Source organism: Trifolium pratense, linkage group LG1, assembly GCF_020283565.1.
Source record: "Trifolium pratense cultivar HEN17-A07 linkage group LG1, ARS_RC_1.1, whole genome shotgun sequence".
Classification (NCBI taxonomy): domain Eukaryota; kingdom Viridiplantae; phylum Streptophyta; class Magnoliopsida; order Fabales; family Fabaceae; genus Trifolium; species Trifolium pratense.
Genome location: NC_060059.1, coordinates 30902698 through 30916627, shown reverse-complemented (window position 1 = coordinate 30916627; position 13930 = coordinate 30902698). Strand labels below are relative to the sequence as shown.

Sequence of the window (13930 nt, the reverse complement as noted above, 5' to 3'; positions counted from 1 at the left end):
GTTGATTTTCAGGAAAACTAGCAACTAATTGATTGATTTAGTCCTATATTTTGCATAGAAAGTCGAGCTAGGTCGAGCTCTAGTATGGCTGTGACGAGTTTATTGCATTCTTTCCAGTTTAAGTTGCAATCATGCTTAACAGAAAGATAATCAGATTTTTCCTTAAACATAAAAACCACCATGAACTGTCAGAGGGGGAGTATAAAAAATCTTTCTAAACATAAAATGTAAATTACATCTAAGAAATCCTAAGAATCTCAAATTTCCACCAATATACTCCTATGGATCTACTAGACTTAGCAGCAAAATTTTCTGACTACAATTGCTATAAGAAACTTTGGTATACAAAGTATTTGCTACCTGTTATGGCATTCAGCTATTCAACTAAGCCTTAAGATATACTAATATATGGCGATGAATCAATCAAATCGAATGATTAAACATGAAATGTTGCTTTTGCTCCTCCTAACCAATGCTTCCTTAGCCAAACACTCAGCTGCTTCTTGTGGATCATCTATGTGTCTGATAAGATTTACTGCCTCTTGGTTCTTCATTACCTGCAAATACATAGGAGACTCATGAACTTCTTTTTTCCTTTTCCTATTTATTTTTAAAAAAATGAGTGAATCACCAATTTATTACCCAAAAGTGTAAAATTATAGACAATGACATCGAATAATTTAGTCTTTGAAATTTATGAAATTTCAAAATGAGTTTAATTTTGATATATTGGTTAGTGTAAAAAGTTTTACACTGTCAACAAATCACAGACAGTCGTATGTGTGATTTTAGTAATAGTTATGGCTGAAGTCAAATGTTTTTAATGGTCTGATAAATGTTGTTGATTGACCATGTAATTTCTTTTTACACCGACAGTGTATATAAATTACATCCTTTAAAATAATCTTTGAAATTGAAAAGCCTCGACCACATTGGTTTTTCCGAGTCAATTTCAAGGACTAAATTGTTCCACCTAAAAGAGTTAATGTGGTCAAGGATTTCAATTTCCAAATTCATTTTAGAAATTGCTTGATGTCTACAATTTAGAGACTAATTGATTCACTCAAGAAATTTTTCTAATGGCTAAATATTCTAAGTTATAACATTAACATATCATCTTGAGGCTTACCTCCCATATGCCATTGCTTGCCAAGATCACAAATTCAGTACTGGAATCAATCCAATAACCTCCAACCACAAGTTCCAAAGCTTTGGAATACTTTGTACCTGTTGCACTTGCATTACCTGAATCACATGCAAATTATTAGATGAACAAATGAAACAACATTCTGATTATATGGTATTACTAATTCAGTGCTGCATTCTGGATTAGATAATTGATCTGTTTCCTACTTAGGGTCTGTTTATTGAATTATTTATTTGAGCTAATTTACTGTCACAATAAGCATTTGAGATAGTTTGAAAGAGTTTATGAAAACAACTTCTGCTATTTCCATAAGCTATTTTCAGCTTAATTCCATAAGCTCTCCAGGATTGCTTATGAAACAGCTTATAGTTTATATGAAAAAAAGTTTGATTTGATTTTATCTTTTGTTTTAAAAATCTCTTAAACATAAGCACATATATGATAAGCGCTTATGCTATAAATGGTTAATTAAGCTGTTTATCCAAACAGGACCTAATATTCCTTTCCTTATCCCAAATGCATTTTCACAGTCATTCAAAAGGGTTTGAGTATTTGATTTGATACCTGAAAAAAGTCTGCGATACCAACGTCTCTTGGCTGATTGATTGTATCTTCCATTTGTCTGATAAGCTACACCATCTTTACACAAAACAGTTCTGTAATCTCCAATGTTGGCTAGCACAAGTTTTTCTCCATTTATTATTATCACTGATGTTGAACCTATTATGCATGTTTCCTCTGTTGCCTCTCTGACCTTTGTTTTTGCACCTAGGTATGCTCTCTTCAGTGTTTCTTTGGCTTTTCTCCTCAATTGAGACTATAATAATTGAAACATCAGAAACACAAAAGAGTCCAGAAATATAGCTGAAAATAACAAGCCATAAATCACAATGCACTTTATCCCGTTTACATTTTATTAAAGTGCTACAGTAAGCTATGAGGACACAAACACGAACACCACACACATTGACATTGATAATAATTTGAGAAAATAATATAATTCAATACAATCATATGTGTCGGTGTCAGACACTGATGAAAGGAAATGCCTAATTTGAGGAATGTCCATGCTTCATAGCCAACAAAGTAAACACACTGAGATTAGTACGAGTCTGTTTGGATTGACTTATCTAAATTTATTTACTAACATAAGTATTTGTGAGATTGTTTAAGAGAGCTTACGAAAAATAGCTTATGACATGACCATACGTTGCTTTTACTTTTCTGCTTATTTTCTGTCAGCTCTCAAGAATAGCTTATGAAAACAACTTATAGATCATATGACAACAAATTGAGTTCATTTTAGTTCTTGTTTAGAGAAATAGCTTATATACATAATAATATAAACACTTATTATTTATTATAAGTGTTTATGCTATAAGCGATTAATTAATCTAATTATCCAAACAAGTAGGGCATCAAGTTGTTTCTCCTATTTTGTTCTTCCATTCAGAAGTCTCCCAAGTTTTGGATTTACATTCTAGTGGAAATAAAGATTATCATGTACCAACAAAAGTATATTAACATAGGGCAATTGCTCTCCCCCATCGCATTGCTTACATACAAAAATACACTACCGGAAGATATCTTCCGATAAAAGTTATATTATCGTAAGATATCTTCTGATGAATGGGGAGATTTCTGAGCAAATCACAATAGCTAGAGAGTTCAGAAATATAGAAAGTTCACTGCATAGAAATTAATACAGATATTAATTCATTACCTCTTTGAAATTCCTGTCAAAATAATTAGATTGCAAATATTTGGTAACACAATCTCCAATCAAAGCATCAAAGATTCCAAAATACCACAATTCAGTTTCACCAATTTGCTCTCTTTGTATCACAACTGAATCAAACTCAAAGTCATCAGAATCACCACCTTTAATCACATCATGCTCAACCACATGATGACCATGTGATATTGGCATCATCCATGAAGGCTTGCTTGCACTTCCATGATTTCTTCTTATGCTTCTATTTCCTAAGCATAAAAATTTCAACCTAAATGCCTATCCAATCAAAAGAAAATTCAATTATTTATGTAAACAACTATTTATTGATGTCAATAAGCACTTAGCAATATTTCCTTAAAAAAAAAAACCACTTAGCAAATATCATGGAGAGTAAAATCTCAAAAGGTTCAAGACCATATTTTTTTTTTCTTTGAATTTAATCTTTAGGGCACAACTTAGATGTTCATATTTTTTTTTCCTTATAAATTTCAAAGAGGCTCAATGAAATAATAAGAAGAAAAAAGTATTGCTTACCTTGACTTTGATACGAAAATCTCTAATTCCCATTTTTTTTCCACTAATTGTTTGATCAATTTGTTAATGATAATTTGAGAAGATGGCTAGAAAATGAAAACTTATATAAAATAATTTTGATTAAAGGCATGAAAATTGGAGTTGATGGTATATTGAAAATAGGAGTTGAGTAAGGTGTGGAAGTGGCTGCTCAATTGAATGAATTAATTGACTTAATTATCCGTTAGGAGACTGTTTTGAATAATATGTAACTGTCAGCCTCTACCTTTTGAACAAACTTAATATACTTGAATTTTTTTTTACACAGACGAAATCACAAACCAATGAAAACTCACACACATAAAATGAAAGACTGAAGTTCAAACCTCGGTCATAATGTCCGATTTGGTATAAGTTGGATGACCGGAGTTCGAACACCGACCTCCTGCATATATAATGCAATGTCCCTGTCAACTGAGTTAGACTCACGAAAACCAATACTTGAAATTTCTAGTTCTAGAAAAATGATAAAATATCTTTCAAAAATAAAAAAATAAAATATCGTAAATTTTTCTTTAAATAAACTTTTATTCTTTTTTCTTGGCCTGAAATAAAGGGCTAAGTCAAACATTTATTTATATTTTGATAGGAGGGTCGAGTCAAATAAAACGGGTGTGTCAAGAATTTTCTTTTCTCTTTTTATGGTTATTAATTAATATGATTCTTTTCTCTTTGACAATGATAATAACGTTTCTTTGTATTTATATTTCTTTTATCTTAAGAAAGAAAAACAATTATTTCAGTTCAATATATTCTGTTATGAATTGTAAATATATATCTCATCAGATGGATCTATATTTTTTATTTTATTTTTTATTGTGCTAAGTCAAAGGCATGAAAATTTTAGGACTCAAAAAACAGAAATGTAGCTACTCTAAAAAACCGAGTTTTAATTTGAAACCTCTTAAATTTAAGGTCTATCTTTTTACCATTAAACCAAACATTTGATGTTAAATAGATTTATATTCTTGATAATAATAAAAAGTCTGTACCAAGAAAATATCATTTTTCCTTAAGTTCTCTCCAATATTGGAAATAATATCATTTGAGACTGTGGGAACATCTATCTATACTAGATAAAGGAGATACCATACCAATTTTTTTTTCTTTCAATTTTATCCTTATTTTAACAATTTATTTACGTGTTATTTTCCCCTTTTAATGGTGACATTTAATTTCACACAATGGATGGATTGGAAAACAAATGTCTCTTTTTATAAGTGGAGTTTGAGACAGAAAGCATTACGTTATGCAACCATTCAATACCCATTAGTGTTTATTTAGTCTCTTTTTTAGTTACTTTTTAATAAATAAATGTGCAACTGTTTGGTCAAACTTATCTTGATTTTTTAATTCTATTTGAGAATGAGAATGAGAATGACTTAGGTATTAATTCTATTTTTAATTCATCTCTTTTTATTCTAAAATTGGTCATAACCTGAGCTATGCTTGGAGGGGTAAAATTGCACAATGACATATATGTCCCCTCTGTGATCATAACAATGAGGATGAGTGTCATGTATTGTTCAGCTGTAATTAGCTTACAAGCAATTCAATCTGCAGGTCTGGAGCATGTTATATTACAACGGCTACAGCAGTTTAGCAGCCTGCATGCCATAATCCATGATACAGCAGGAGTGTTCGCATTGTTAGTGTGGGTGCTTTGGAATAATAGGAATAATAGCGTGTGGAACAATTTGAAGGAACCGGGTCGAAGCTTAGGCTTTAAATCACGGCAATTATATTATGGTGTTGTGAATTCGTCTTAAAATCACACTAATAATATTTTCATGTGTAGAGCAATAAAACGACAACTAAATAACAAGACACAATAATAATAATTAATAATAATAATAATAATAATAATAATAATAACCGATAAACAAGATAAAGGAGGAGAAATAACACGATAATTTGTTTACCCAGTTCGGTCCAATAATGACCTAGTCTGGGGAGAGAGCAGCCCCTCCGTTCCACTATATCAAAGAGTAACTTTACAAAAGGAATTCTCAATTGGGTTACAAGGAATTAATCCTAATTCTACCCAACCGAATCTCTTTCCGTGACCAAGAGATTCAATTTGGTAAGTGTTTCCCAAGGTGTAATCAATCCCCTTTGCCCAACCCTAGAGTCAACCCGAGAGACAACCTCTCTTGTTTCTCTCCAAAACCCTAACCGTGTGTCGGCGGCAAATCCTAATTGATTCCCTACATTGTTGCTCTCTTTTTTAATTTTTCTATGAATAAAGCACTCCCTATTTATAGAAAAATATACGCCAAAAAATTAATAACAAATCTATTTTAAAATAAAATAAATCCAAGTCAGAGTGTCCTCCAAGAAAATATTTTTTTTCCACAAAAAATTAACAAACCCGCGTATTTCCGCCTGGGGCGGAAAAACTTCCGCATGAGGCGGAGAAACAGAAACTTTTCCTTTCCGACACACTTGAGAAAAAACTTCTGACTTATTGTTACCGAGATCTCAACAACTTGAGAAAAACTTCTGACTTATTGTTACCGAGATCTCAAGGCATATCCAATATATGGAATGAATGATATGCTTTGCAACAGGTACAGCAGAACCCGCATATAAGTACGCAGCAGATACTTTCATGGCAGAAACCACCTGTAAATTGGTACAAATGCAATGTAGACGCGGGCTTTCACAAAGACGTCAACAAAACAAGCATAGGCTGGTGTTTGCGCGATCATAGAGGTGCTTTTGTTGCAGTTGGAACTACTTGGATTGAAGGTAATTGCGCCATTGTCGAAGGAGAATCGATTGCCTTACTAGAAGCGTTGAAAGAAATAGCACAAAGAGGCATATCAAACGTTATTTTTGAAACAGATTCGAAGAACGTGGTGGATGCAATTCACAACTTACAAAGTGGTAGTTCAGAATTTAGTTCCATTATTTGTCATATTAAGCATGTATTGTTTTCTAATCCAAACTTTGTGGTAAAGTTTATTAAGCGATAAGCGAATTTGGTGGCTCACACGTTAGCTAGGGTAGCCATATCTTGGTCTAGTCGCTGTACTTTTGAATCATTACCTTCTTGTATTACTATTTTATTGAATAATGAAATGATATGAGTTTCTCTTTGTAAAAAAAAAAAGTATTGAAGGCACAATTAGACTTTTTCACTAGCTTCAGTTAGTTAGTTTAGTGGTGATTGACGTTTAACTTGATAGGGAGGTCCACGGTTCGATTCTCGCAAATGCGATTGAGAGGAGACTAAAACTACTTGATACCATAACTGACCCCCAAACCAGATTAAACTAATGACGAAAGAAAAAAAATTCCGATAGAAATTGCACAAATCCTCTATTCACATCTTCCCAAAACTTCTTTAAAAACCCAAAAGAAATACTATATGAGTGAATAGATCTACCTCATATAGTATTTCTCATTTTCAGCTTCAAATAAATCTACCTCTTCATCTTTGGTATCAAGAATCTGCATTTTCTCCTAAACTTTCCATAATCTACCTTCAATATTCCTCTCATCATCCATGTGCCATTTCTTTAAACTCTCTTTCAAAAGCTTCAATTTTTCCTTCAACATAACAACATTAAAACAGAGCCATTTTTCTTTAACAAAATCATGATAACCATGTAATTTCAACCAGTACTTTAGCATTCGAAAAGGTTTAAGACCCTAATTGTGATATCTTCTTTTTCTAGTGGTTAGAAGTTCGACCTAACAATTTGGACTTTTTCTTTTGTCAGTTAAGTTCGAATTTATGAACAAACAAAAATTATTTTACAAATTCAATTTGATATTTTAAAAATATTTTTTTGTCTTATGTGCTTTATTTCTTATAGAAATGGACAGGAGCACTTTTTTTTTGTCTTAATAGCGATTTTATTTTACAATGTAGTCGAGGTTCAAATATACGACTGTTAGCATACTACACAAACCACTCACCACCCAATTTAAAAAAAAATCGAACTTCAATTACATTATAAATAATGTTTCTTAACCTAATGGCTTGCGAAAATATTTGTTTTAAAATATGGAGAAACATAATAGTATTATTATTTATTTTTTTTGTATTCAAATAATTTATTTTTCATTAACATATGATTGATGAAGATTTCATCAACTATTACGATCTGGAACCGCATGCATAAGCATAACCAAAGCAAAACGGAAAAACCAAGAAATTTTGGTATCTGATTCTAATCTCAAACACCATTCTGATCTCATCTCATCACACTTCTCTCCCTCCATTCTCGCCCATTTGCACACAGTATGTATATATCATCTTTTTCAAAATTTTCTTCATGTTCATGGATCAATGTTTTTAAGTTTTTTCATAGAAAATTGTGATTTTTTTTTTAAAAATTGAATCTTTAGGAAAAATTATGAAATGGGGTTTTCTCATTTTTCCCAACTCAATTTCAGTTACTGGGTTGGTCCTAAAAAGATCTGTTTTTGAAAGCTAAGCATTTCAAAGGCTATCATAGAGAAATTGGTGACCCCAAATGTGTATCATCTGATCTGTCTCAAGATATTTACCAATCTCAGTTGGAGTTTAGTTTTTTTAGGAAAGAAAATTGTGATGATCTGATAGAATTTAGAACTCTGCATAGTTGTAAGAATTTTTTTTAAGCTTTTGTGTTATAAATGCAATCACCAGCTTCAATGAATCCTGCCTTTATTAGCTATAATTTAATATTCTTAAATTTGTTTGCTAGCACCGACACTTAAGATTAGAAGTGTGTTAGTGTCTGACACCGACATATACTGACACATGTAATTATATTCAAGCGCTTCTATTTTTTAAATTGCTATGGTGTATTGTATGTAGTACCGAAACTTAAGATTAAAAGTGTGTTATTGTCTAACACCGACACATGTAGTTATATTCAATGGCTTCCATTTTTAAAATTGCTATGGTGTTTATGTGTTGGTATCGTGTCCAATGTACGTGTCTGTGTCAGTGTTTTATGTAGATTTTATCTTTGCTAAGGCATTGCTGATATATTTGTTTGGTTTTGACATTGTTATGATTAGCTAAAGTGTAAAAATGGAGGCGACTGTCTTCGCTCCTGCACTAGAAGAACTCCAGCATGTAAAATCTAGCCAAGGAGAAATTCTGACCAAACATTTCTTGGATGCGTGCAGACACATATTGCCTGTTATAGGTGCATGCTCATGGTCCCTTTGACATTTTCCAGTGTGTTTCCTCTTTTTTGTTTGTGTTTTTTTTCTTCTTTTTTTTCATTTCTCAAAAGGGTAAAATATAATTATTCTTGTTTTTAGTGATATTTGCTAGATCATACTGAATTGTTCACTCTTTATCATCTTCTCATCTATGAAGCACGGACGCCTCTAGAATTCAGTGTGTCTGCGTGTCCGGAACACGTTGGTGTTCGACACCCCGTAGGACACACGTCTGACAACTCAGACAAGTGTCCCCAAAAACGTTTTTTCTTTGTGTCAACACACTTTAGACAATAGACACTCCTTGGACAAATTTACAGGATTAAAGATGTGTTGAAGGAACAATGATCTATGAGAGGGTTAAAGTCTTAAAGACATTAAATTTTCATCACTTTTAGCTTTTCGGTAGTAGGTAGATGAATGAATGAATGGGAAAGACAATCATATCTTGTTCCATAATTTTTTTTTTTGTAATGAAACAAATTGCTCAATTTAGATATGTACAATTGCACATATATATTTTGAGAGGAGTGCTAGGAACACTCTCTTTCCAACACTCACTCCCATTTTCGAAGTGTGGGGCCCGTACATTAATTTCGCCCACTAAAAGAGTGATTGTTGGAAAAAATTGTTTCTAGCACTCCTCATATTTTGATTATTTATGTATTGGTGACGGTGTCTTATGTTTTTGACATTAGCAATGACAGTATCGTGTCATAGCATTCATCATCACTAAGATATATTTTTCGTCACAAAAATGTGGAAAATATTTCAATTACTTTTAATGTATAATATCATGGTCACTTAAGTAATCTCTATCTTCATCTTATAAGGATTTAGTCATTAAAAAGAGAAAAGATGTTTAAAAACAAGATGATTGGTATTTGTTTTGGAGCAGAAACTTGTCTATGGCTCTATGCCTTGTAATGTAAGTAATTTTTATGCTACAGTCGATCATGAACGTATTCTGTGGTGAAGTGCTAGCATAAGCACCAAATGATGTGAATACTTGTACTATGGTCAGAAGAAGTGAAGAACTAATGTTTTTTATTTTTATGACAGATAAGTTTGGAGCTGCTATGGCCCTTGTTAAATCTGACATAGGTGGTAATATAACGGTATGTTTCTGTCAATTGCTCTGTTTGACTCTTACATGAATGTATATGGTATCATCAGTGTTGTAAAATAGTGGCGCTATAGTGCAGCAGAATTTGAACAAATCACTATTGTTCCGTGATACACTATTAATACAAAGTCTTGTCAAATAGCGGCACTATCGCACTTTAGTGTAATGGAATTTGAACAAACCTCTATTTTCCGTGATTTGCGATTTATAACACTGGTCATCATATTCCTCTTCATTTCTTATGATAACATGGTGTAGCTCAGTAGCTGTATTGCGGTATTGAGCTGCGAATCATTTTGTTTTCTGTTTTGCTGGCCTTTATTTCTTATGTAACAAAAGTATATCCTTATCATATGGTGTATATTCTCACTGTATACCATATTGATTTTCATGGCAGAGATTGGAAACTTTATATTCTTCCAATCCTACAAGATTTAATTGCTTGTACAGTTTGGTACAAGTAGAGATTGAAAGTAAAACTGCTAAATCATCATCCAGTTGTACCAATGGACTTCTTTGGCTGACAAGGTAATTAATGAATACCATGCAGTACTTGTGTTTCATGTTTGTATGAAATTCTCAAATTTGTTATCTAGAGAACATTTTTCGATAATTTGTTATTGGTTTAACATAAGAAATTAAGAATGTTAACATGTGCTTGCATAATCTATGCATGCCTGGATATTAAACATAGAACTTTAACATTATAAATATCAAATATGTCATAAAGCAACTCAAATGTGAATCAGGAAAGACCAAGCCTGAACTTGTTATGTGTCTACTTCAAATAAATGGTTAACTCGTGTTATGGACAGAAGCTTTTACATTGCACGATTTCTGAGTAAATAGACGTAAAATAACATATATGGAATGCAAATTCAATGAGACGGCAAAGGCGCGTGATTTAAGTACCTTGAATTTATCATAAAATAAAAGTGACAAGATATCGAGAGAGATTCAATTATGCAACTCAAGCTAGTAAATGAACGTATTGAGAAATTGGCTTTTGAGTTTTGGCGCAATGCAGTGATGATTGAACTTGTCATGCATCCAATAGTCAACTTATCTTCCTCAAGGTGTTGAGTTGAGGCATTCATGTCATAATCTTAATTCATATGTGGTGGTCAGACTCAGAGACCTTAGCTTACTATTATTTATTATTACTATTGACCAAACCTTAGTTTATTATTAGTTTAGTTGCCATCAATTGTTCACAGAATATTATTTACAATAATTAAATTTTCCTAACATGAAAATCTTCAGAGCAATGGATTTCATCGTGGCTTTGTTCCAAAACTTGATTGAGCATGATGATTGGTCAATGTCACAAGCCTGTACAGAGGCATACAATAAGACTCTGAAGAAGTGGCATGGCTGGCTTGCTAGTTCAAGCTTCACTGTAATGTTCTATTCATACTCTGCTCTTGTAATTCTCAAACTCTTGATAGAAACAGAATTTGTTTGATCTTCCCTGCTTAATCTTGCTTTGCATTGGCCTAGGAATTGTGTGAATGCTAAATTTTCAAATGACGTCTTATAGTTCTCAGTCTCTCCATCAATGTTATCTTGTTTTGTTTTTTCGTTTATTTGTTTTTTCATCAAAGGATGGTTATTATAGTGTATGGAACTGATACATATTTTAGATGCATTAAGGGCCTGTTTGGATTGACTTATTTCTAAGCTTATGCAAAACACCTTATGCAAATAAATAAGCTTTTATGTATTATTATAAGCTTTTCAAGGTAGTTTATGAGAAACCAGCTTATAAAGATACAATTTTTGTTAGTGCAAACTTATGAATTAACATAAAACTTTGGGCCAATTCTAACATGCACAATTGATGCATATGGTGCATGGTACACAAGTTAATGATATCATAACGAATACGAATTTTACAAAATCCACCGTTAGATAGATAGTTTATATCATATAAATCATCCATGTCAAATTTTAAAGAAATCGAAAATCATATGATATGCCATTGAGATCGATCAAGATTAATGGTTTATGAGTTTTTATTAAATACCGTTAATTTTGATGGGTCTCAATAACATATCAGATGATTTTAAATTTTTTTAAAATTTGACATGGATGATCTATATGATACAAACTTTCAATCCAATGGTAGATTTTGTAAAATTTGTATTCGTTATAATGATATCATTAACTTGTGCATCATGAAAGACATGATCTACTTGTTCATATTAGCCAAAGCCTAAAAGTTTATTTATTTACATAAGTTCAAAATAAACCAAATCCAAACAGGCCCTAAATGTTTAACTTGCAGGTAGTTATGAAGCTTGCTCCAGATAGAAAGAAGTTCATGGAGGTGATAGGAGGCACTGGTGATATCAATGCTGACATAGAGAAATTTTGTACAAGCTTCTCTCCTCTCCTTGCACAGAATCACAAATTTCTGGTAAAGATCTCTGCTCATTTATGGTCTAATTGATAATCACTAATGGTATTGATCTGAATGATCATTAATGGTATTGACAATGTTAATACGTGACATCAAATCAATACACACAAGTTGTTTAATAAAGTAGCTCTACAAATTTTTAAAAAGTATATAGGTGGTGACTAAATCGTTTCACAAGATTTTCACTCAAAAGTAAAATCATATGAACTGAAAAAAGAAAAGATAATATGGTGAACATTAAAATATCAATTTTGACAATGTTATGGTCCATTTACTTTCTAAAAACATTTTCAATTTTTACTTTGTATGTGAGTAGTTGGAATGAAATTTGTTTATAGATTATCCTTTTTAATTGAGAGAACCAACAATGAATTGGTCATAGTGGTTAGGGATTTGGGCTCCTTAAGTAGATGGTCAAGCTTTCGATCTCTGCGTATGGAAAAAATTCGGTTGGGAGGGAAGAACCCACCTTGTGTTCCCCACAGGCTAAACGGTAGTGGAAACTTCATATTACTATATCATAGTAACCCAAAAATAAAAATTGAGAGAAGTTGGAGCAATTTTAAATTTTTCTTTTTTTTATTGCGAACTTACTAAACATACTCTTTCGGCACAGTCGCGATTTGGGTTGGATGAAATGAAGGCATCATAAATCACATATTATTGCATGGTCAGAAATACCTGATGAGTGGCTCTTGAATGGAATCATGGTCAGAAGTTCCTGATGAGGGAGGGGCTCTTGCATGCATGCATGCTCACTCTTAAGTAGTTTAGTTTGTGCCACTAATTTTTTACTCTTTACAACTTTATTCTGTCATGTCATATTTGTTACTATCAAGTAGTTTACTATGAAGTTAAGGCTACCAGAAGTTGATTCACTTGTTTTCTGCTATGTCATATAAAATCTTGGTAATGGAACATGTTAATCTGACTAGAAGTACAATGTTACATTGTATGTCTATTTGATCATAAAAATATTGTATGTCTTTTGGCATGTCTCACTTTTCACTGATGTCTAGATGTCCTTAGATTATACAAAAAAAATCATAAAAATATTGTTATTCTATACTAAGATATAGAGTAACTTACTCATGTTTTGATCTTATGTATCATAAATTTGATGGTTTTTCTTAATAAATGGTCAATTAGAAATATTAGTTTTTGAAAAATAAAAACCTAATTGGAAATGTTATTACTGCAACGGCTACATTAACATTTTCCAACCAAATTCATACGGAAACTCGAAAATGTGAACGATATTAATGTTATGAAACTTACATAACTAACTTGAAGAAAATAAAGAAAGATTAAGGGCTAATGTATATTAAAACAAGTCAAAAAAAGGCGTGTGGAGAAAATTCAGTTGGAAAGGTAGAATTCGCATTTTATGCTCTACAGGTTTCTCGACGAAGATTAGTCATCGTTAACGGCGCTAGAAACTTCGTACGGATATCATGGTAATAAAAAAAAATCAAAAAACCATAAAAGTATTTTTATCTAATTTGGTTCTTTTGGACCCGCTCTAATGCCTAATTTTAGATTTTTGATATAAACATTCAGAGTTTAGCCATGTGGTCAAGAGTTATTTTCAGATCAAGAATCAAATTTTGGTGCTCAATTCGTTTTTGAGGAAGCTCGTTAATTTAGTAGTTATTGTTTTTATATTAAAACTAGATATTTCACCCGTGCGATGCACATTACACAAGGGAATATTATGGATTTTGTTGTAGCAACATATTTTTTATTTGATTGAATAAT

The 13930-nt window shown here is 32.0% G+C and overlaps 2 protein-coding genes across 3 annotated transcripts; one reads left to right on the top strand and one right to left on the bottom strand.

Moving 5' to 3' along the window:
• Positions 1–186: 186 nt before the first annotated feature.
• LOC123903214 (putative protein phosphatase 2C-like protein 44) lies at positions 187–3672 on the bottom strand. The gene is made up of 5 exons (XM_045953145.1): positions 3417–3672; positions 2871–3158; positions 1712–1964; positions 1130–1245; positions 187–557 (listed from the first exon to the last, which is right to left on the bottom strand). The coding sequence occupies exons 1-5, from the start codon at positions 3447–3449 to the stop codon at positions 420–422; spliced, it is 828 nt and encodes a 275-aa protein (XP_045809101.1). The 5' UTR covers positions 3450–3672; the 3' UTR covers positions 187–419.
• A 3783-nt stretch (positions 3673–7455) lies between these two features.
• Positions 7456–13180, top strand: LOC123903202 (glycolipid transfer protein 1-like). Of its 2 annotated transcripts, none has more exons than XM_045953131.1 (7): positions 7456–7707; positions 8475–8605; positions 9687–9742; positions 10148–10278; positions 11014–11176; positions 12038–12169; positions 12789–13180. In XM_045953131.1, exons 2-7 carry the CDS (start codon positions 8488–8490, stop codon positions 12822–12824), a joined length of 636 nt encoding a protein of 211 aa, XP_045809087.1. In that variant the 5' UTR covers positions 7456–7707; positions 8475–8487; the 3' UTR covers positions 12825–13180. The 2 variants fall into 2 exon arrangements, with proteins under 2 accessions (XP_045809087.1, XP_045809090.1); XM_045953134.1 differs by having other exon boundaries at positions 7504–7707; positions 11014–11149; positions 12789–13173.
• Positions 13181–13930: the final 750 nt, after the last annotated feature.

Coding starts and splice junctions, on each gene's coding strand:
- LOC123903214 (XM_045953145.1), bottom strand. CDS start 3,449: ATGGGAATTAGAGATTTTCGTATCAAAGTCAAG. Junction 3,159..3,416: donor ATTTTCGTATCAAAGTCAAG/GTAAGCAATACT, acceptor TTGATTGGATAG/GCATTTAGGTTGAAATTTTT. Junction 1,246..1,711: donor GTATCGCAGACTTTTTTCAG/GTATCAAATCAA, acceptor CATGTGATTCAG/GTAATGCAAGTGCAACAGGT.
- LOC123903202 (XM_045953131.1), top strand. CDS start 8,488: ATGGAGGCGACTGTCTTCGCTCCTGCACTAGAAGAACTCCAGCATGTA. Junction 9,743..10,147: donor ACATAGGTGGTAATATAACG/GTATGTTTCTGT, acceptor TTTTCATGGCAG/AGATTGGAAACTTTATATTC. Junction 11,177..12,037: donor TCTATTCATACTCTGCTCTT/GTAATTCTCAAA, acceptor TTTAACTTGCAG/GTAGTTATGAAGCTTGCTCC.